General features: G+C 36.6%; 2 protein-coding genes across 2 annotated transcripts in view; both read left to right on the top strand.

Moving 5' to 3' along the window:
* The window catches only part of oxsr1b (oxidative stress responsive kinase 1b), a 35,471-nt gene extending 19,418 nt beyond the window's left edge, over positions 1-16,053 (top strand). The window contains exons 4-18 of the mRNA XM_079487561.1: positions 2,614-2,755; positions 5,921-5,976; positions 6,121-6,230; positions 7,516-7,617; positions 7,852-7,985; positions 8,114-8,162; positions 9,770-9,835; positions 9,941-10,063; positions 12,041-12,073; positions 12,272-12,406; positions 12,498-12,541; positions 12,968-13,020; positions 14,159-14,227; positions 14,574-14,638; positions 14,721-16,053. Coding sequence (XP_079343687.1) covers positions 2,614-2,755; positions 5,921-5,976; positions 6,121-6,230; positions 7,516-7,617; positions 7,852-7,985; positions 8,114-8,162; positions 9,770-9,835; positions 9,941-10,063; positions 12,041-12,073; positions 12,272-12,406; positions 12,498-12,541; positions 12,968-13,020; positions 14,159-14,227; positions 14,574-14,638; positions 14,721-14,795 — 1,256 coding nt within the window. The 3' untranslated portion in view covers positions 14,796-16,053. The remainder of the gene's footprint in view (positions 1-2,613; positions 2,756-5,920; positions 5,977-6,120; positions 6,231-7,515; positions 7,618-7,851; positions 7,986-8,113; positions 8,163-9,769; positions 9,836-9,940; positions 10,064-12,040; positions 12,074-12,271; positions 12,407-12,497; positions 12,542-12,967; positions 13,021-14,158; positions 14,228-14,573; positions 14,639-14,720) is intronic.
* A 2,079-nt stretch (positions 16,054-18,132) lies between these two features.
* On the top strand, positions 18,133-22,388 carry slc22a13b (solute carrier family 22 member 13b). The gene is made up of 10 exons (XM_079447359.1): positions 18,133-18,590; positions 19,513-19,616; positions 19,816-19,970; positions 20,197-20,365; positions 20,504-20,624; positions 20,783-20,877; positions 21,067-21,281; positions 21,351-21,459; positions 21,533-21,742; positions 21,877-22,388. Exons 1-10 carry the CDS (start codon positions 18,216-18,218, stop codon positions 21,947-21,949), a joined length of 1,626 nt encoding a protein of 541 aa, XP_079303485.1. The 5' UTR covers positions 18,133-18,215; the 3' UTR covers positions 21,950-22,388.
* The last annotated feature ends 955 nt before the right edge of the window (positions 22,389-23,343 follow it).

Here is a 23,343-nt window from a genome sequence, read left to right as displayed (position 1 = left end):
TTAAAATACAGCAATGTTGCGCAATCAAGTGATATTGCTATAAATTATATCTCAAAAGTATTTGCGTTTTGAAACGCATATTAACACTGAAATAATCTTCTTTTATCATTATTAAAGGAATAGTTCACCTTCAAAATTCTGTCATCATTTACCCTTTTGTCATATTGAAACTGTGTGATTTTCTTTCAAAAGAAATGCAAGTCAATGGGGACCAATGGTTTTCTGTCAACAACATAAACAACCTAAAAATCGGTCTTTGGAAAGAAGTAGTTTCGTACAGGTTTGAAATGACGAGGCCGTGTAAATAACGACAGAAGTTTCATTTTGAAGGTGAACTTTTCTTTTAAATAATATTATAACAAAGTATTGCTATGTTGTTTTTTCTTAAAATATTAAATATAGCCTAATTGCTAACATAGTAAATGTAATTTAAAATATTATCATGTTTTTCTATTTCCACAGTGTTTTTCTCTAAAAGAGCACAACAATCATGATAAATAAACTTTAATGATATGCATTTTAAAATGAGAAACCCCATTAGTTGAATTAGTTGAAGCACATTTCCGGTAGGGATGCCTGTTTCTCAAGGCTTCCTTAAGCGGGATACGGGGATGGGGGGGGATACTGACTGAATGAATAAATAAATAAGTTTTGACTCATTAATGATATTTTATACTTGTTGAGCTTCTATGGTATTTAATTCTGCCATACAAAGAGGGCCAGTTGTTTTGGTTAAATGTCCCATCTGCATTCAATTTATAAATGCATTTTCCGTGAGGTCTTCAAAGGAAGTTAGGTTACTCCGTTTTCTCCAGAACTGTCACAATTTGTTAAAGGGGAAATTGCTCGATTACACACAGTGTTTATGTGTTTTAGTTCAGTCATAGAGTGACTAATTGAATTAGACCTTTTATTATATTAATTTAGAAACATGATATCCAGTATAGTGAGTTAAAAGGAAGACATTTTTGTTTTGGTGCTCATAAAGCACTGATGTAGGACATCAGAACCGAATTTGGTTCCTTTTCTCACCCCAAGTTTACCAAAATCCCTTACTTATTTGAAATGGATAAATGTTATTGACCATCAGTGAAAGAACAGGAACAAAACAGAGGAGGAGTATAGAGATCGAGCAGGGGTTTCATTCTGAAGTGATTGTGCCAATAAATATCCTCATGCCTCTGGCACTCTGGCGTGCAAGCACTCGCTGACAGCATGCTGCTGGACCTCATGTCCCTCTGGGGGGGTTTAATGTTCCGGATTTTTACTTTTTGTTGGGTTTAGTGACAGAGCCAGTGATGCAGTTTTCAGTTAACTAAATCAGAATGCCAAATTTTCTCAGAATTTCAGCTTTCTACATGGATAGATAGGAACTACATTTGTAACTCTTTGATGGCTGCACAAACAGAACCGTCTTTGTCTAGCTGAGGTCTGTCTAAAATCAGGATGTTCAGAGTGATTGCAGACCAGGAGTCGTTTATAATGTTCACATCACCTCCCTCGGGAGGTTTCATCTGTCTGCACTGTATGCGTCTGTCTACACTGTATGCTTGCAGGAGGTCCTGGCTGTTCTCCAAGCTCAAGGCCCAACTGCTTATTAAAGATGCTGATGAAACATATCCTTCATTAACTGCTGTATATGCCTTAATTAAATGTCATGGGGAAAATAGGGAATGACAGTTTTTATCCCAAAGAATTTGTCTTCTGTTTTTCTCAAGGACATGACTGTATTAAATTTTTTTGGTGTCACGTAATCAAATTGGGGTCAGTGTGTTTGTCGTCTAATATGTCTACTGTCTCTCAGTGACATGTATATAATCTATATACAACTTGTAGTGACAATATTTCCCTGTGCTCGAATAAGCATGTTGTTTATCGAAAGCAAAAAGTAAGAAAACTAACAGATTTTTCTTCATTGCTAGTTTTTTCTCAGTTTTTATTCTCATGCAGAAATTCAGATCAAAATAAATAAATATTTATTGATTAAAATACGTAACGTATATAACAGAGTTAATAAATATTTTAAAAATAATAAAAACATTTTTATGTTAATTTTAGTTAAAGTTTAGCAATTTTGGTATATGATTTTGTCTTTTTATAATATTATTTTATGCTGCTATATTATAATAATTAATTTCTATTTTAGTTTTTTATTTGAGGTTTTTTTATTATTATAATTTGAGTGCTTTAAACTTATTTCAATTTATTTTTGAGGCAACATTTAAATCTTTCCTGTAGTTAAGGTTTTCCCATAATTTTCAGGTCAATGTTTAATTTTTTCAATGAATGGCGATGTTTTCAGACTTAAAATAGTAGTAAACTAAAATGAGAATTACAAAATGAAGCACGGATTTAATGTGCATAAGAAATATAAAACAGAAATAAGTGTTTCTTTGTATATCTTTGCTTTGCTTTGTATATTTTGCTACAGGGTTTTAAAGCATTAAAACTGGGTAATTTTTGAGTGATGAAGCAAACAAATTGTTTAGTGTCACTTCACAATCAATTCTTTGAAACCGAGAGACCAATTCACAGAAATGAACTGGCCAATCAATCCTAATGGCTGTATGGAATTCTGTCCGCTTACATTTGTATGTGCTGCTTTTGTCACAGGCTCCGTGTTAGACGTGATCAAGCACATCATTTCGAAGGGGGAACACAGGACCGGTGTGCTGGATGAGGCTAGTATAGCTACTGTACTCAAAGAGGTTCTTCAGGGTCTCGAGTACCTTCACAAAAACGGACAGATTCACAGGTAAGACGCCTCTCTGTAGGTCACATGGCATAATTGGGAGATTAATGTTTTTTTGTGGGCAGGAACATGTTTGGTAGAAAGGAAAAGGGGGTTTTCGCAGAATAACAAAAGATCTATTGAAGAACACACTGGTTTGAACATAGATGTGGTCTGTTGGAGACCTATGGAGTTATATCGGTTCAATCTCAACTGCAGTGTAGATGAATGATGTACCAGTTCAGAACCAACGTCTGGTTGAGCTTCCGCTTAAAAGCCATTGGAAGCTTGAGTAAAGCAGTTAGTTCGCACATTTCCTACATTTCAGCCCTAGAGGCGCAATATTTAGTCCCAGTTTAAAAGATTTAAAGCCAATTAGAGAGATTGACGTCAACACACATTTTCTATCCATAACTCATTGGTGGGTATTTTAAATTATCAGTATAAATCTTTTTTTAATTTTAATAGCGGTTTTACATTCCTTGTTCCCTGTCTACCAGCACAGGCCCTTTAAAGCAGACACTGTAAATAATTCACAGGCTTTTAGGCTGGTTAAGTACCCATGACTTGTGAGCTCGCCTCTGAATCTCAATGAAGGGAGACCTTGTCTTCTTTTCTCTCGGCTGTGCCACCAGCATGACATCAGGTAGAGTTTTTTCAAAGATGGCTGACACGTGCGCTGATGCACAAGCAGATTTGGGGAGCAGAAGGAAGTTTCATCATGCAGTGAAATGAGGAAATAAATTACCCATAAAATGATTTAAGGAGCGCAGTTTTCTTACAAGTTTTGACACAGTTCCTGTTAAGACAGAATTGACGTTTTAATACCTTATCTTAATTAGCAAATTTATTTACATTAAAACTATAAACTGTGACAGTAATTTAAGGGGGAGGGGCTTTCTCTTTCTGCAGGGCATTTGATTGGAACAATGTGACTGAGTGCAAGATGAGTCATGGGTTTTTGAGCCATTCCTCCAAAGGTTAAAATGCAATTAATTTGTGCTCTGTATATAGAAAATGGTGTGTTTTTGTAAGATTTTATATTTATTATTAAAAGTCATTACTAATAACGTTAAGAAATGTTATTTTAATCTTCAGAACCGTTATCGGCAGATATCATATCTGTGAATAATCGTCCATCAGTTATTGTGGAGAAATTAGTATCGGTGCATCTCTAGTTTCATCCTTTCTTGAATTCTGTGTCAGGGTTATGATCTGGATCAATTGAGAGAGAATCAAAGAGAGGTGATTCGATGTTTGCATGTCTTTGCACAGCAGTGCATATTTACAAAAGTAGGGCGGTCACATGATACCCTTCGCATCTCTGGAGGATGCAATTAGAGACTGTGGCTTAAGACTGGCATGAGTTCAGTGAGGAGAGCAGCAACATTCTTCATCGTCCTCACCACCATGAGAAGTACAGCAGATGGCCGTCAAAAATGATGTCCCTCTCTCTCCCTCAGCTTCTCACAGATTCTTCAGGATTCTTTCAGCTTTCCTGTGGCTCGGTGGTTAGAGCATGGTGCTAGCAACGGCAAGGTCATGGGTTCGATCCCAGGGGATTGCACATAGTCAGAAACAAATGTATAGTATAATGCCAACCAACCAAATGCATACATTTTAATGTGTAATTGGACTCAAATGGACCATGTTAGTCTGTCCCAAGAGGTACTGTTTGGTGTGAGTCTCCGATGGGAAAAGCCAGACTACCCTCAGATAGGGCTCCCACAGAGGGCTGACATCATTGCTTGGGCTGTGAGCAATCTATATCGCTTAGATCTCAGGAAACCATGCTGCTATTGTTCTGACGTGCCTTTGATTGCCCGGTGCCATCTGGCTTTCATATGGTGATGCAATTGCATTCTGGGAATTTTTTAAATATCTGACCCCAGGAATGTCATTATCAGGCCTGTGATAATCTAGCATAACTTCCATGTCCTCTAGTCTCTGTCTGCCTTAATTGCTTGCGTAAAATATTGATGCTATGATTAACCCTGAGTTAATGCCATTTAACCAGGGTTAAAAATCACACCAGATTAATCATTTCAAGTCTGAAAAGCCTATGCATGTGTTTCACAATTGAGGGACGTCATTTTTTGGGCTATAAGTAATTATTTTATTTCACTCTCTTTGTCTTAATACAATATTCAAATCGTAGAGCATCCAATCTCTTTGCATTTTGCTTTTGAATATCATATCTTTTTTTTAAATCATCTTCTGACTTCTGTTCCCTGTGTGTCTAAGAAATATTAAAATTATTATCAGTCATGCTTAAAACCACTGTAATCGTCTCACACCATCTGCTGAATTTAACCACCAAGTGTGCATCAGTTTGGAGTGGACATGTGTTAGTATGTTTGGATTTTCTCAGTAGGAGTGAACAACTGGGCGTCCCACAGAATATGAGGGTGTGTGTGTGGGGGAGGCCTTACACAACTCAAAGGTTGCAGTTGTGGTTTTGCACCCCTGATGTGCATAAATGGATACTGTCATGACATGAGAATGTGAGTTTTATGATAACAAATGAAATCTCATGTTCGAAATCAGTTTAGTTTCTGTAAGCCGCTTTAGTTTAAACCATAACTCTGCTGCCCCCCTCTGGCAGCAAAATAAAATACAATGCAAGAAATGTTAGACCTACATGTTCAGTATTTTTGCACTTAACAAGTTCTTTAGCAACAACACTACGTTGTATTAAAAATATTACTTGCAATTAAGTATTTAAGTAATAAGTATAATTAAGTTTCTTAAATCATAATTTATAGACGCTCCCTTGCAACTCCTTGGTGCAACACAAATCTAAAACTGTCTGTACACAAACACAGAGGCTCATGACTTCTCTTAGAGAGGAAAAACAGATGATTTGTGACTGAGTCAGCTGTGAGGTCATCAGAGAGTGTTAAACACAGGGCAGAGGGAAAGAAAGGACATCAGTTTTATTTGCATCCAAATAAAATGTCTGTAACCGTGTCTACAGATGTCTAGATGTTAATACGCTTAGTTTGGTATTCGCCAATCAAACACATTGGCAGATGCAGGAACATGTTCTTTTTACCATAAATTGTGGAAGCTTCAGATACCCTTTTTTACTTGTTTGAGTTATTATTTGGGTCATGTTTAGTCATACCTTTGGGTGAACAACATATGCATTCTCCATAGACTGCAGACAGACTTTCTTGTTTTCTACAGGGATCTTAAAGCTGGAAATATTCTGTTAGGCGAGGATGGATCAGTCCAAATCGCAGGTACAGTATTTTTTATCTGAATCCCCACATAAATACCTTCTCACTCTCGAAACAAATATTATACCTGTTGTGCAGATATCAATGACAGATGTAAAAGTTTTATTTTGCTACATTGATTGCTGATTTTCAAATTTGTCTCTCTAGATTTTGGGGTCAGTGCCTTCTTAGCCACAGGAGGCGACATGACGCGGAATAAAGTGCGTAAGACATTTGTGGGGACACCATGTTGGATGGCCCCAGAGGTGATGGAGCAGGTATGTATCTCCACCATCACTTAGCTATGTCACATTTGTCCCTATTATAATCTGAACTAATCCAGAAGAACATAATACAGAAATGCTTAAAGTGCACGTTATGTTAGATTTTCAAGTGTCCTAATATTGTATCAGAGTCCCCGACAGCAGGTTTAAAAGCATTCAAGATCAAAAAAGCGCTGTCATTTTCTCAAAATATGCATTTATCGTCACGTCATTTCTCAAAGGTCTCTAAACGGTTAATTCAAAGCAGTTTGAAGATTCAGTTTCTCTAAACCCCTCACTTCCACGAGCCGACTGTGCTCTGATTGGTCGTCCACCCTTGTCTGTTGTGATTGGTCTTTCAGCATAGATGCACATCTACATTTCAGCTTTGTACGTTGAAAGATTCCAAAAATTGCAGCGATTTGTGTTACAAAGATAACGAGACGTATGTCAAACAGTTAAAACAGCACAGTAAGTCAACATTTATGCGTTAGCCAAGTGCTAACGTGACTGCATGACTGATGAATAATATACAGTTTGTCAATACAAATTTTTCACATCTAGTAACAAAGACAGACACTCAACAATCAAACATTTTTACATTTATGCAAGCTAACTGGACCCACAGTAAAAATGTGCCAAAACAATAATGCATTATCCGAATGCTAACTTGGATTCCTGATGAAACATTACATCTTATAAACAAAATTATCCACATCATTTATCATGTATCCAAGTAATAAAAACGACTGGAATTGGAAGTTACAACTACGGGATTTATTTTAAAACAACTACAGGATTTATTTTGCTGAGCTGAACACAGCATCTTCTCAGCAGGATGTAAACACACACACTATCAGAACTGTTTGTGGGCAGGTCAGAGTGTTTGTGTTTTGCAGGATTGTGGAGATGGGTTAATTCGTTAAGTCTGAAAATACCCGTCAAAAGATTCGAAAACAACACGAAACGTTCTTGCAGTTCGGAGTCGAGTCTCTATTTTTGGCGACATAATCTTTATTTATCATGTACTTTTTCGATCAACAACTTTGCAGACCGTTAACATTGCAGGAAAGATACGTTACACACTGCAATAAAGACAATTTTAGAACATCCAGGTAACGTGCACTTTAATCTAGTTTCATTTACAGCAGTAAGATAAATAGACTAAATTACATGGACGATTAAAGGACCTATTTTAAGAACTCCAGTATGTTGAAATTGCCAGTAACTGCTGGAAGATGGACATATCTCAACAAATGTTGTGAATGTGTTCAACAAATCTTCCAAATATTATGCACAGGTGAAAGGTTACGACTTCAAAGCAGACATCTGGAGTTTTGGGATCACAGCCATAGAGTTGGCCACAGGCGCTGCGCCTTACCACAAATACCCGCCTATGAAGGTCAGCCAATGTCAGATGCCATTTCTTATTAATTTAAAAACCTTCATGCATATCTCTTATGACTGTTGACGGCAAAAGACTTTTTGAAGCATGAATCTTCCTGTTGCCAACTAGTTCCACATTGAAAGCAGACAAATGTCAGTCAAGCAATGTGCAAAAGGCATTATGGTACATACTGTATACTGTTTGAAAACATTGTATGTGTTGATGCATGAGCTTGTGGTGTGTTTGTAGGTGCTGATGTTGACCCTCCAGAATGATCCTCCATGTCTTGAGACGGGCATCGCGGATAAAGAGGTGGTGAAGAAATATGGCAAATCCTTGAGGAAGATGATCTCGTTGTGTTTGCAGAAGGAACCGGAGAAAAGGTGCAGAGCAGATGAAAATACGTTTGTCTGGAGTCAAAATGTAGCATTTTTGATACTGTTTATGTTGAAAATGTCTGAAAGCACTCATGAGTCACAACCAATGTATTTCAAGAGTATTTGCTTTTCAGGCCAACATCATTAGAGCTACTGAAACACAAGTTTTTCCAGAAAGCCAAGGTAGGACATTAATGTTCAGGATATTATAAACTGCATATAGTTTTTGTTTGTAAAATAAAATATATATATACATTTTATGTAAAATGGAATAAAATCACAAAAAAGAATTTTATTACTATATGCTATTTTCTTATATTATAATGGAAGTGTGTTCCTGTAGTTGTGTTACATGCTATTGAAAAATATATAGCTTGAATGCACGATAATTCTCTTTGGATAAAAGTATTTTTCATCATATGTATGCATTAGTAAAACATAAACATTTATTATTTTATGGACCATGTAAACAACACTGGTCCGAAGGCACTTCCTCTTGCAGTTTTTTAATGTTGCACATACATACATATATATATATATATATATATATATATAGCTAGGTCCATAAATATCTGGACGGAAGCACATTTTTTGTTGTGCATCACATGTATTCAAGTAACAGTTTCATAATGGATATTGTCTTAAAGTGCACACACTCAGCTTAATTTAGAGTGTATTCACATCCAGATTAGTTTACGTTTTTAGGAATAACAGCTCTTTAGTATGAAGCTCCCCAATTTTTCAAGGGACCAAAAGTAATTGGACGGTTAAATAAAAAGCTGTTTTACACACAGGTTTGGGCTTTTCCTTAAACATGCTTCATTCATGAAGAAATTATTTAAAGCCTGGAGTTGATTCTATGTGTGTTTTTTGCATTTAAAAGCTGTTGCTGTGAACCCACGTCATGGGGTTCAGGGAGATCTCCATGCAAATGAAACCAACCATAGCACTTAGTCCGTCAGAAAGATGCCAGGAACATTAAGAGCAGCCAAAATAAACATTTTGTAAATGAACAACACAACGCTGAACTCAGCAAAAAAAAAATCCTGGGCATCCATATGTCAAAAGTGGTTGACATTTTGCATCTTTTGCGGGTCTACCCATGGACAAATGTGAGTGGGTCCTTCTTCTTGAAAAAAACATTTATAGTGTAAAAACAACACCACTCTCCCAGCAGCTTCTTTGGCGTAGGGAGTAAGTAGTGATAAGTAGTACTGACGCTACATGTGAGTGCAAATCCACCTTTTGCCGAACTGCATTCACATCACAAATCAGATCATATTGCAATTTTTTTCAACAAAATAAAGAAAATATTTGAAAATGGCTAACAGGTATTTATAATAAAGTGTATGTAAGTGTAAAACTCTATTTAAAAATTTTACATATTAAAATAAAATAAAAATACATATAATAATTTAATACTAATGAAAGGTAATATGTAACAAATAATTGTATTAGCTAATATGCTAATATTCGCTTTGTGTAAGCTAATATGTAACCAATAATGTTATCAATAATAAAATCAAAACTGGCACGTATTTTAGCCTCTTCAGAGTAGTCCTGTCTGGCTCAGTGACACTGTTCTGAACGTAAGCTGTGATTCCCAGCATCCTTTTCCAGCTGGCTGTTTAAATCTATGCCAAATGGACTTCCTTTTTATGTTGTATGAAGCAAGTCAGGATGTCTTCAGCATACCTCACGTGCCCAGTGAGAGCTGGATTCGAGTTTCGGTCCAGGTTAGAATATGTGACCCTATTTAATTCAACATTCTGTTCCACCTTATTTTGCAGAATAACGAATTCCTGCAGGAGAAGTTGCTGCATAGAGCACCTACAATAACAGAGAGAGCAAAAAGGGTAAGAAACCCGTATAAAAATGTGTATGCTGGGTAGAAGTATTATTTCATGATAAATGCATATTAAGAAAGGCTTTTATATAAGTGTAGCTGTGTCTCTGTGTAGGTACGGCGGGTTCCAGGCTCCAGCGGGAGACTCCATAAAACAGAAGACGGCGAGTGGGAATGGAGCGATGATGAGCTGGATGAGGAGAGCGAGGAAGGAAAAGCCGCCGTCGCCGCTTTACGGGTAACACAAACTAATTTTAAGGTCCTTTATTGCGATGACCTTTCAGATTGTCACCGTATCACAAAGGACAGGGCTCCAGACTCACTTTTTTTTACTAGGAGCACTGTAGCTCCTGACTGAAAATGTTAAAAGTGCAAGCAAAACATTTAGGGACACACTTTAGTCTACAGAAAAGCTTTGTTATTGATTGGTGCAAAATAGAGATTCATTTGAACCAAAATAAAATTTGCTTGTCAAAAAGTATATATTTAATTGTTTACAGTGTAACACATTTAAGCAAAAAGAAAGCTCTCGTGTTATTTTGTTCTTAGATGATTTTATTGTGTTACCTGAGAGACTTTACCTCATCTTGACTAAATATTACATCCAATAAAACTTAACAAGAGCTTGAGTTTAATTTCAAATCCGTTCACAGCAAGAACAAACTACAAGTTATCCACAGATAATTTACGTATCCTGAACTCCTTCGAGGGAAGTTGTGTTTTAAACAGCAACTCGTAGTAACACGCTCACGTCGTGTGTGTGTGTGTAAACTTGTCAATGATGACCTGGATTGTTAACGTCTGCGACGGCAGTGGGAAACATCAGTGATGCGAGTGAGCAGCGCAGTTGACTATCACACACAGCCTGCATTGGTGGCAGGCCCCCGTTCTACTCTTCTTTCCACATGAAATAACAACTAGAAGAAATTCCAAATATGCAGGTCACACATACAGAGTATTTGTAAAAAGAATTCTGCCGCTGTCTCGAAAACTGGTTGGAAATTTGGTTGCAGTCTGGAGCCCTGAATGGTCGTATGTAAGTCAGTCATGTTCAAAATGTTGTTCTGTAGATGCTTGTTTGTGTGTGTGGTGTATGTAAGAGTGGTGGGTGATGTGGCACTTCTCACCTCTGGGCTCTGTGTTTTGTGTTTGCCGCTAAAGGAGCAGCAGTCCAAGTCGGCAAGGCGACAAGTCCGATTCTCTCAGCCTCTTGAGCTGCCCCCACCCAGGGTTGTTCACGTTTCACACTGATACAGATGGCTCACCTAACAAAGGAAGCACACTGAATGTGCAGGACGCGTTAGACAAAGAGAAAGGAAATTTGGTGGAAAGTTTCGAGAGCAGATTTTTAGATCATAAAAGTCTTATTATTCAACTTGAGAGACTAAAGCAAGGACACGCGGTGTACATTGGACCTCGGTTATCTGTGATAACGGTAATAAATAATCATAGGGGATGAATTAAGATCAGTAAATGTGATAATAGTGGTTCAGTATCAGGGTTTAACAGTAAAAAATTCAGAGACTGACATTACAAATCTATTCTATGAAAATATATTAGAAATATCGTAGCCCAAGATCAGTTCATGCCAGAATAGACGGCGAATTTGAGTTTGATTTGACAGTTCCTGGAAATTTCTGATACAATTGTGTCCTTCCTAGAAGCCATCTGTATCATGTTTTTATCTGTAACATTGACATTCATACTGAGTAAATATTTGACCTCTAATAACCAACTAGATTCTGTTTAACAAGACTTCTGCTGGGTGAAGCACTAATATGCATAAGGTTGCTTTTGACTGCTACATACTTTGTATCCCAAAGTGGTCCCTGTTAATTTGGCTTAATAGCTTTTATTGACATACTCTCACCCAAAACTGAGTTGAGTTCAGGTATGTCTTTGTTTGATTATGAGTGTGGGCGCTGAACATAGTTCAGGATGTTGTCTGCTGGTATACTGTGGATCTTTCTACCATATTTGCTTTACTGGAAGTCTTAGTCTTTTTGATGAAATATTTAGATTTTTACTTTACTTTATTGGAATACTCACCTTCAGATGTCCAAACTCATGAAGGAATTTAACTCCCTGCTTAATTCCTTACTACAGTGTGTTCAAATCTAAGGCTGAATTACAGTAACCCAAACAATTATACTGCATCTCATCACTTGAGAGTTGTGTTTGACCTCTGACCTTTGCCCCTCTCTCTCTCACACAGTCACCTAGAGTAAAGGAAGGACCGAATACAGAGGTAGGTGAAGGATTAAGAACATGCAATGCAATGTATGGAATAGCATCCTAACATTCATACTATGCACAGTACGCACACTACTTAATGCAAGAACAATATGACAGAAAACCTTCCATTTCCACAATATGAATGGACCAACGTTTTGACTTGTGTATTCAGAACATAAATGTGTAGGCGTTTATAAGCATGTGTTTATAGATTTTACAGCCTTACAGCAGTCAACTGCAGCCTGAACTACCTCACAGTGCTGGCCAGACTCCAGCACAACCCAGCAGTCAACATAACGCACCCACCACGACCCCATCTCACGGCCAACCCACAGCTGCAAACCAGGTAGTGCATCAACTTCACAGTACATACACCATGTGTAAAACTACATTCTTGATACAAAGCAAGTCATTGTAATCTGAACCACTGTCTGTAGGTTCCTGGAAGAACGTCACCTATCAGTTTGGTATTAAGGTTAAGGTATGTTGTGTGTGTTGCTCCTGTGTTTATCAGCCCTGGTTTGCTGCAAACCCTGTAGCTCAGTACAATTAAACAGTTGAATCACACAGTTGTTGTACTTGAGAGTTTCCAGATGGATTGTCAAAATGTTACAATGATATACAGTACTTACTGTGGTAGGCTATGTGAGACCAGTTTTATTGCACTTAATTTCAATTCATTTAAAACTAGTTTTAGTTAATTTAACACAACAAATTAATATATTAGATTAATAACATTTAAAAAGTAACACAATATTATAAGGAACTTTTTTTACCATCGTATAGAACAGGATTTTCCTGCATGTTTTTTCATGTCTTTGTAAAGTAATGTCTGTAGTTTACATTTCATATGATCTGACATTTAACTTCAAACGTGACATTTTTCTTCTCTTTGGCTGTCCTACAGAAACATGAAGAAGGAACTGAATGACATTCGATTTGAGTTCATGCCTGGCAGAGGTAAGAGCAGCACAATACTTCTGTAACACATTCACTGAATCGACTGTTTTCCACAACACTGACAGTAGTGTTACTATGTTCCATACTACGTTTCGTAAGAATGATATACTGTACAAGCACAAGCACAGTGCCTGCAAGAAAATATTCAGTATATCTTTATATCAGTGGTGTGCGTGCGGTGGACTTAAAAAATGAGGAGGCAGATTTCTACCCATGTAATTTTTGTTCATCTCTGCACTATTAACAAGTGCGATTGTCAGAAAACCAGTGTCATTTCAGTGTTTATGTGTGAAAAATTCATTTTAATTACTACAAGTTCATTACAGTATGTACTTCTGATTTTTTTAGTTTTTTATTTTCCCTGCTTTGGGAAAAGGTACATCAACACCAACTTCATCTTTTTCTGGAACATTTGGGATTTCCTATATAAGAATAACATCATTACCAATACCATCAATTTAATTATTAGCAGTCCCAGAAATACTCAAAGCATTTAAGAGATCAAATCAAATAGATGTGACTTACTTTAGCCTTGCTGCTATCCCGAGCAAGCCTGATCACAAGCAAAAGTTTTTGAACAAATCTGAACCATGTAATATTCTGTCAACAATCGATAACTCCTCTGCCTCCGCTATCTCCGACACGAATCCTAAACTCTGATTAATACAACTAATTAAACAATTTAATTAACGTTCAATCTAATTTAGCGCACGCAGTTTAAAATGTATGATGAAGACGAGCAGGAAGGCGGGATCTCGCTGATGAGTTAATCCAATCATAGCCCGTTGGAGGCATTGCCTCATCTCACGTGACTTTTCTCCATTCTTTTCAATTACCCCCACTCAAACTCACGGCACGCTTTAGCGGGTATATGTAAAGTCAATGAGCTTAGAGGAGGCAATAGAAACGCTGCCTCCCTTTGGAATTCTTCGAGCGGGGTCGCTGTTTCACACTGTTGTACACGCTGATTTATCTCATATTTAGCTCAATACGTTATATCTGCTGTCCTATTTTATTTCTGAACTGTTAATAATATTCTCATTCGATTATTTTCGAGGGGGTGGGGAGGCACTGCCTCCCTTGCCTCCTCGGAGGAAACGCCCCTGCTTTATATATTTTATATATCTTCCCTTTGTAGACACAGCAGATGGGGTTTCTCAAGAGCTGGTGTCCGCTGGCCTGGTAGATGGGAGAGATTTAGTTATAGGTAAGGAATACTCATCCATTTTCATATATTTCCTTATCAATATACTGTTAGGGTCCAAAATGTTAAACCTTCAAACAAAGGTAAACCAGAACATGTTTGATTGGAAAATGAAGGAAATCTAGTCCGACACATTCTTAGCTTACTAATTAAAAAAGCAAATTAGTCATCTTGGTCATATTAATACATCCAAAAAGATGCTCTTTAAAAAAATGAATTGACAACATGCATAAATAAAGAGGTTGTTAAAAAGTTCTTGTGTTGCTGTTTTAGTATGTTAAGGTTAATAATGCTTAACCATAGTAGTAAAACTACTTTAGTTTTAAACCTCTGTTTTGTGTCATTTTAGTGGCGGCTAATTTGCAGAAGATAGTGGAAGAGCCTCATTCCAATAAAAATCAGACTTTTAAGCTGGTGAGTGTGAGTTCGGGTGATGCTGCTGTGTGCTGATGCTAAACACTCTTCTGCTGTAACACGACGCGTGATGTGTTTTCAGGCCTCTGGTGTCGAGGGTTCGGACATTCCTGATGATGTCAAACTCTTGGGATTCGCCCAGCTCAGCATTAACTAAACTTCAGCTCTGTGCGGGACCATGAATTGCCTACAAATGTGAAAACATACCAACAGAATGATACATTGATATACTTTCCCCTCTCTTAATTTCCCAAAAGAAACCACTGTTGCCAAAGAGAAAAGCACCATTACGCCAACACAAAGGAGTTCATGATAAATTGCACAAGATGATATTTATCATAATTTGTAGGAATAAATTAAAATAAAGTTTACAATTTATGCATATAAGTATGCAATTATCATCACAACCAGCTATAATCTTAATGTTTTTTTTATATTTATACTTTCTCTTTTTTGAACCTCTTTTCCTTTTTCCTACTTTTGCACAATCTGAATGCCCCTTGAAATTAAACATTTTAAAACGCTTCTCTATTATAACGACTTGGTGCATATGGGGGAATGAAACACGATGAAACTTTATGGTAGAAATGAGTGACTGTGGTAACAACAGCTATAGCAGTTTTTGCATGTACCCTTTTTCAATGCCTTTAAAGAGAAACAGCTAGTATAGTTTTTTTTTCAGAAAGGGCTTTGTGTGTATTATTTATTTGGGAGCTTCGTTTAAACAAACCCAGACACGCATTTTTAAAATCGTGTTTGAATCTTGTTTTAAATCTCAGAGAATGTAACATTTTCTTAAACTTTAGACAACACAACTACACTTTCATAAGTACTACAACTTTCTAAGCTGTTGTACAGGAAGTTTTTTTTTTACTGGCTAGTGACTGTACACTACAAAAGGTTTTAATTTGGCTATAACGCACATAAATCTAATGATAAAACAGTAGTAATAACAGCTGGCCGTTGTACCTTAACATGCTTCGCAACCCTTTTTTTATTTAATGTGTGTTTTCTCAACTGGGCAAATTTGCAGATTTTACTGTCTCATGCTGCTCGGAAACACTTGCCTTAATGTTTTTACATTTTTACATCATATCTTTTTTTTCACAATACTTTGTGAATTGTAGTTTTAAATTTTCGCAACATTATTTGTGAATATTGCTTATTTTTATAGTTATTTCTCTGTAAGTGATTTGGAAAAAGTCAGATGAGATGAAATGAAATGTTGGTGTGTGGCTTTTTCTGCTCTGGAATTGAACTCTTAAGTATTCATGTGTATTTCTGATGTGGATAAACTTGATTGAACTTCTGTAAATGTAAATAATGTAATTTGGTTTGATTTTTATATGGGATGTTTCACTGATGGCCTTGATGTTCTTCATAAATGAGGTGATGGGAGGTGTCAGCTGCACAGACACATTGTGAGTTTTGCTGGTTTATCTCATTGTCTTTGAGGTGCTTACAGCATTCTGTGATGTTTTTAACAGGTAAGCCCTTAATTTGTTCTCCTGGATTTAAAGGTGCACGTACTAAAATTACAGGGAGAAAAATGATTTAAAATTTTTTGCGATAACAGGAATAATACAATATTTGGCCAAAAGCATCTGGATGCACCTTTCTTATTTCCAGGTTTAGTTATCCCTGTCAGTAATGTGATAGTTCACCCCGAAAATGAAAATTCTGTCATCATTTACTCACGTCATTTCAAATCTGTAGGAGTTTTTCTTCTGCAGAACACAAAAGAAGATATTTTGAAAGAAGCCGCGCTTTACATTTGGTTTTGTGTAGTAAATTCGGTGCTGTTCAGCTACAAACTTTCTTCAAAACATCTTCCTTTGTGTCCTGCAGAACAAAGAAAGTCATACAGGTTTGGATCTGAAAGTGAGTACATGATGACAGAATTTACATTTTTGGGTGAACTATCCCTTTAACACTACTTAAGTCACACACTTGAAAAGGATGCTCATGTACAGTAATGTATCTTAAAGGGATAGTTCACCCAAAAGTGAAAACAATGTCATCATTTACTCACCTTCAGATTGTTCCAAACCTGTAAAAAATTGTTTGTTCTGCTGAACACAAAGGACTCTGTTTGGAAAAATGTCGGCAACCAAACAAATCTCACCCCCCATTGACTCCCATAGTATTTATTTTCTCTACTATGGCAGTAAATAGGGGAGGAGATCTGTTTGGGTACTGCCTTTCTTCCAAATAGATTCCTTTGTGTTTAGCAGAACAAAGACATCTATAGAGCTTGGAATAACCCAAGGGCGAGTACATGATGACAAATGTTAATTTTGGGGTTGATTATCACTTCTTTAGTCACACACTCGAAAATGATGTTCACATGTACAGTACAGAAATGCATCTTAAAAGGATAGTTCACCCAAAAGTGAAAACTCTGTCATCATTTACTCACCTTCAGATTGTTCCAAACCTGTAAATAATAATAATAATAAGAATTAAAGAATGTAAAGTAAAGAATGTCGGCAACCAAACAAACCTCATCCCCATTGACTCCCATCGTATTTATTTTCTCTATTAGGGCAGGGCATGAGATCTGTTTGGTTACTGCCATTCTTCCAAATATCTTCCTTTGTGTTTAGCAGAACAAAGACGTTTAGAGAGTTTTGGGAGAGTAAATGATGAATGAATTAAAATTTTTGGGTGAACTGTCCCTTTAATTACACAAACTGTTATAAAAAATAATATTCAGGTAATTATAACATTTAAAACCCTTCAATTATAACATTTTAAATATTTAAAATATTTTTCCAGGTTTATTGAAAATAATTTAAAAGAGATTAGGAAATAGTTGGAAAGCTCAATCTCAAGTATTCTGGTTATGAAAAATCACTATTGGGTCCACTATTCTTGACTGTGCAGTCAGGTACAAAAATACAAATAATTCTAATGCTTAGGCCTAGATTTAAGTGTTCAACACAGTGTGTAGCATCCTGAATGCTTTATAGGCAATGTATAAGATAATTTAAATAAAAACTTAAGCATGCAACGTTTTATGTAATGCATTATAAAGCGTAGTTAAAAAGGTCAAATAGCCTATTTCAGAAACATACCTTCCTTTTTTAATGCAGACCAGTGTTGTAGTAAAGGGACAAACGGCCTTCCGAGTGAGTTTATTGTAAGCAATGACCAAAAATAAAAAACAACTGTTTTTTTGTTAAATCTTTACCATGTTTCTTTAAATGATTTCAAATCAATAAAGCAGGATGGCTTCATTATTGAATATATCATTTTAAAAAGGTCTAGGCATAGATCTGTTCTTGATAAAGAGGATTTATCTTTGCTTAATAAGCCACACATATTGTCTTAATATTGACTGACTCTACCTGCATATCACAACAGTTTACACTTATTTTCCAGCAGGGTCTAGTTTTAGCTCTGAAACAACCCTGGTTTATCTGTAATCTAATCCATATCGCTAGTAAAAGATAAGTGAGCGCTTGTAGATCTGAACATGGACTTGTGACGCGTTTAAAAATTAATTTCTCTCCGCGAGGGTGAATGGCAGGACGTGTTAAAACATCGACACGCCACAGACGCTCGTGCAGTGAAGATGATCGACTTCGCGCAGATCCTCGCCTCCGTCGGGGAGTTTGGGCCGTTTCAGAAGCGCTTGCTCTTGGCGGTATGTCTCCCCAACATCTTCACGGCTTTCCACATGTTCAGTCAAGTCTTCACCGCCATCAGCTTCCCACACTACTGCAATACCGACTGGATCTTAAAGGGGGGTCATAACCTGACTGATGAGAGACAGGTGAACCTCACCGTTCCTATGGACAGCAATGGACAGTATGAGAGCTGTACGATGTTCACACCTGTTGATCTGGAGCTTGACGTTATTGAAGCTTATGGTTTAAATGCAACAACATCATGTACCGACGGGTGGGTTTATAAGGTACCAGAGGGTAGCAGCTCTCTTGTAAATGAGGTAATGCACCTTCCTGTTTGACACAAAAAGTTCAGTATTTAAGTCATGTGGTTTACAGAAATTACGCTTACTATGCATATTAGTCTATATATGACAAATTATGTACGTTTTAATAAGGTATTCGTTTTATAGACCCAAGTAATTAAATATGGTAACAACCTTCAAAGATTGATAAAGGTTTTTAATAGGATAAAGTAACATTTGTATCGCATTAGATACATAACTGAATATTTTCTTGAAAGTATCCTATTACTAATTCTTTTTAGTTAAAAAGGGGGCTTATGTAATTTCTTTTTCGTGTCTGTATTATTTATTCTTCAACCTTTGTTCGTAGTAAACTCGCTACATTATATTTAATATAATTAATTTAACAACATACTTAAAGGGATAGTCCACCCAAAAAAGAAAACGTTTTTCCTTAACTGTATAAAGAACACAAAGAAAGATATTTGGACGAATGAAGCAACCTTTCTGGTGCACTATTGACTAGTAGAAAAAATATTGTATATATTTTTTGGTCAGTTAAACAGAAAAGAAGATATTTGGAAAACAAAATTTTCCTTTGTCAACCCCTGAAATCTCAGTTGCTAAGATTCGTCGAAATCTATAAATTAAGAAATGTAGTATCCCTTTAATGCATTAGCTTACAATGAGCAATATATTTTTATTGCATTTATAAATCTCTGTTTATAAAAATCTTCATTCATTTATTTAATCTATATTCATTCGTACAGCCTAGTAAATGTTAAAATTCACATATATAAGAAATGTTCTTGATGTATTATTGTTAATTGTATTATATTCCTAATTCCTAGTATTGTTGCCTAATCATATAATTTAATATATGAATCATTTACATTTGCAGATTTGCTTTTAGCATATTTGTATCATTTTATTATCTTTTTTCCTTATTTTACCATAGTTTGACCTTGTGTGTGAAAATAGGATTTTTAATGAGGCATCTCAGTCCATCTACATGGCTGGTCTTCTTATTGGTGCTCTGCTGTTTGGGCCAATGGCAGACAAGTAGGTGTAGAGTTGAATACCTGATCAAAATGAGAATGATACAATGAACACTGTGATTATTTTAAAACAACAAAGGTGTCATACTGTAATGTTATTTTCCATTTGTGTGTGGCCATACAATCAATAAAGGGCTGTTTATTTCTTAAAGTATATAAATTCTGTAAATTTTAATCTTTTCCTGATGGTGTTCTTCCTACAGATATGGCAGGCGATTTGTCACCCTGCTTTCCTTGTTACTGCAGTTTGTGTTTGGGGTGGCAGTAGCATTTTCCCCCAACATTTACGTCTACATAGCCCTCCGCTTTGTGGTGGGCAGTACCATATCAGGGATCGCTATCAACACATTTGTTCTGGGTAACACATGAGATTTTAATCATTCCAGTACATTAAAGGGACATTTCACCCAAAAAAGGAAAATGCCATGGACAACCACAGCAGGAAAATTGACATTGGTAACCAAAACGTTTTTTTAATTTGGGGTGACCTGTCCTTTTATGACATGCAAGTTGGCAATTTTTGTTGTTTTATCCGTTTACACCACAGGGCAGCTACATCTTAAACTGTATCTTGTATGTTTTAGGATCTGAGTGGTGCGGTTCAGCTAAGCGGGCCCTTTTTACCATATTGTCTCACTGCTTTGTGGCCGTTGGTCAGATGTTGCTGTCTGGTTTGGCCTATGGGATCCACAATTGGAGGATTTTACAGCTTGTTTTGTCCGCACCAGTTGGACTTTTCGTTGTCTATTACTGGTAAGAGTAACATTCTTGCCACTTTAAAGCATCTTCATCCAGTACAGTAGCTCTTTATACCAGAACATGGCAACAGTTACTAACCGCTAAACATACAAAAGATACTGTACATGAGTTTTTCTTGTGTATATGTGACAGGATACTTCCAGAATCAGCCCGATGGCTTCTGACTCAGGGTAAACAGGAAAGGGCCAAGAAGGAGATTCTGAAAGCTGCCCGCATCAATGGCAGGACGGTTCCTGAAAATCTACTTGACAAGGTCAGAATCACTAACAGCCAAGCTTTATTTTTCCTAAAAGTAGATTTTTTTCTAAATAAATTACACTGAGCACTTCCTCTCGGTCATATTTCTTAAGGTCGTACAGAATAATAAGTAGCTTTTACATGATGAATTTACATGATTAATGCATTTGTCAGATGGAGGCAGAGAACACAGCCACAACAGGCACCATGCTGGACCTGTTCCGTGTGCCTTACCTGAGAAAAAGAGCTCTCATCATGAGCTACATGTGGTGAGTCTCACAGTATTTCAGATACTGTTGTTTGAAATGTGCACCTGCTTCAAACTAGATCAGGCAACTAGATCATCGGATTCATTTTGTCTAACATACATTACCGTAACAATAAAGCCCTATCAAACATTCTCAGGCAATGCAAAAAAAGCCCAACCTGTTATCATTTATGTGTTTATGTTATCACAGGTTTGTGACAAGCCTGGTTTATTATGGAGTCAGTCTGAACGTGGGAAACTTTGGCCTGGACATTTACCTGACTCAACTCATCTTTGGCATTGCAGAGCTTCCAGCCCGCCTCAGCTGTTTCCCTCTTATTCAACGCTTTGGACGTAAGATTTGCCAGAGTGGTGTGCTGCTCCTCGGAGGCATTGCTTGCCTTGCTATTTCTGCTATACCAGCACGTATGTATTCCCCTCCATTATCAATTGTTTTATGTGCTCAACATGTTTTAAGTTGTGTACTTTTTTCAGGGTACCCTATAGCCATTACTGTGATGGCAGTGATTGGAAAGTTCTCTCTGGCTGCAGCCTTCTCTATAGTTTATGTGTACACTGCTGAACTGTACCCAACGGTTGTCAGGTACTGAATTCATTCTGAAGTGAAGCTATTCGCATGTCTGTTTTGAAAATAATTCCCAAATTTTTCAATTTAGGCAAAATGGAGTGGGACTGAACTCCATGTGTGCACGTATAGCTGGGATTCTGGCACCTCTGATCAGCCTGTTGGACGTTTATCATCCATCCATCCCAATGGTCATATTTGGCACTCTTCCTTTTCTGGGCGGAGCTCTGACCTTTCTGCTCCCAGAGACACGTAACACAGAACTTCAGGACCACACTGAAATCCCTGTGGATGAGAGCATGTGCGTTTATGTCTTTATTTTTTCATACTATATGGCTTATGTTCTCTTAATTAAAATAACCATGTCCAATGAAACTTAACATATTTACAAGTTTGCAAGGAATTACAAAACTGTTTTTCCTTCATTTTCGACAGGGATTCAAAGAAGAAGATTATTGAAAATGGGCTAAATGAGGAACAAGAAATGTCTCACAAGACCAAATTATGAAATTAGACTATTTATAAAATGGTAGGGTTTTTTCATAGTTTTGTATTAGTGTGTGTGAAAAAGTGGGTCAGGATAACAGGCATGCTCACTTCGTTTCAGGAAACACGTTTGTAATTTTTTATTGATTGAGATACATTTTCATTGGATTTTTGTATTTTATCTTTAATATGAAATGTAGAGAAAACAAAATGTTGTTTTCATCATTAAACCCTTTGCAAAATTCAGATCTACCATCACACACTGTGTTCACATGGTTATTGCTGTTACAGCCGAACTGAATCTACTGGAAAGACTTTGTTTTTCTTATTAAATGTACTTATTTAAAAGTTCAGTAATTAAAACAATGAAACAGCCTCCTGATTTTAAATCATTGTCAATTTTGAACTATTCAGATATGTTCAGACAGGTATAAAATATTTTGTATTAAAGTTCAAGAGACAACAACAAGCATTTAAAAATATATGGAATGGTATTGATTTTACCAAACGTTACCGAAATGTTATTGTTAAGTCCTTACATTTGAATTTGAAAAGAAAAGAACCACGAAAAGAAAATCCAATACATTTCCCAACGTTTGACCATCTGTCAGTATTGTGGACCATACACTTGTTCGTTGTCTCTAATTGATGTCAGTGCCATTTCTCTATAGCCAACGGTCTTTATGTTGTTGATGGCCAAAGCCTTCATCATAGTTGCCCTTCCTCCTGAAGAGCTGCTGGTAGTGGAAAACACAGTAGAATTCCCCGTAGAGAGGAGCGTAGCTTTTAAGACTAAAACCCAAGAAAATAATATTTTACTTATACGGTTGTTTTAAGTGCCAAAGTCCATATTTAATTAAAAAACAAAGTAAATTAACAGTTTGTAAACTATATAACAGATGCAATGTCAGCATTTAAAAAAGAGCCGAACCAAAACTTAAGAGCCAAAGTCTGAAATCTGGCACAGAACTGCAACTTCAGCATTTCCTCTTTAATTTTTAGCTTTGATTTGTACTGCATACTCTAGTCACATCCAAAAATCTAGTATTATATCAACATATATACAAGATAAATATACAGTTATAACAATAATATAAGCAATTCACTACACTTACGGTACATTTACAGTTGTTTAGCTAATTTCAATGTTTTCAGTTATTCTCTTGGGAAAAATCCTTACCTGAGTTTCTTTTTGCAGTGCTTGCAGCAGAAACAGGTTTTGTGAAAAATGAGTTTTTCAGTCACCATTCTTTCCATTGGATAAACAGGTTTCAGACAAGCTGAGCAGGTTTCCTGAGCTGCTGGCTGAAACTACAGTTACGATGAAGGGTTAACACACCACTGTACCAAAAGACCGTTAAACGCATAGATCACCCATAAATCTAAATTCTGTTACCATCAACTCTACACAAAAAA

This window comes from Barbatula barbatula, assembly GCF_947034865.1.
Source record: "Barbatula barbatula genome assembly, chromosome: 23".
NCBI classification, from domain to species: Eukaryota; Metazoa; Chordata; class Actinopteri; order Cypriniformes; family Nemacheilidae; genus Barbatula; species Barbatula barbatula.
The sequence above is the reverse complement of the archived record's forward strand: the minus strand, read 5'-3'. Positions and strand labels throughout refer to the sequence as shown.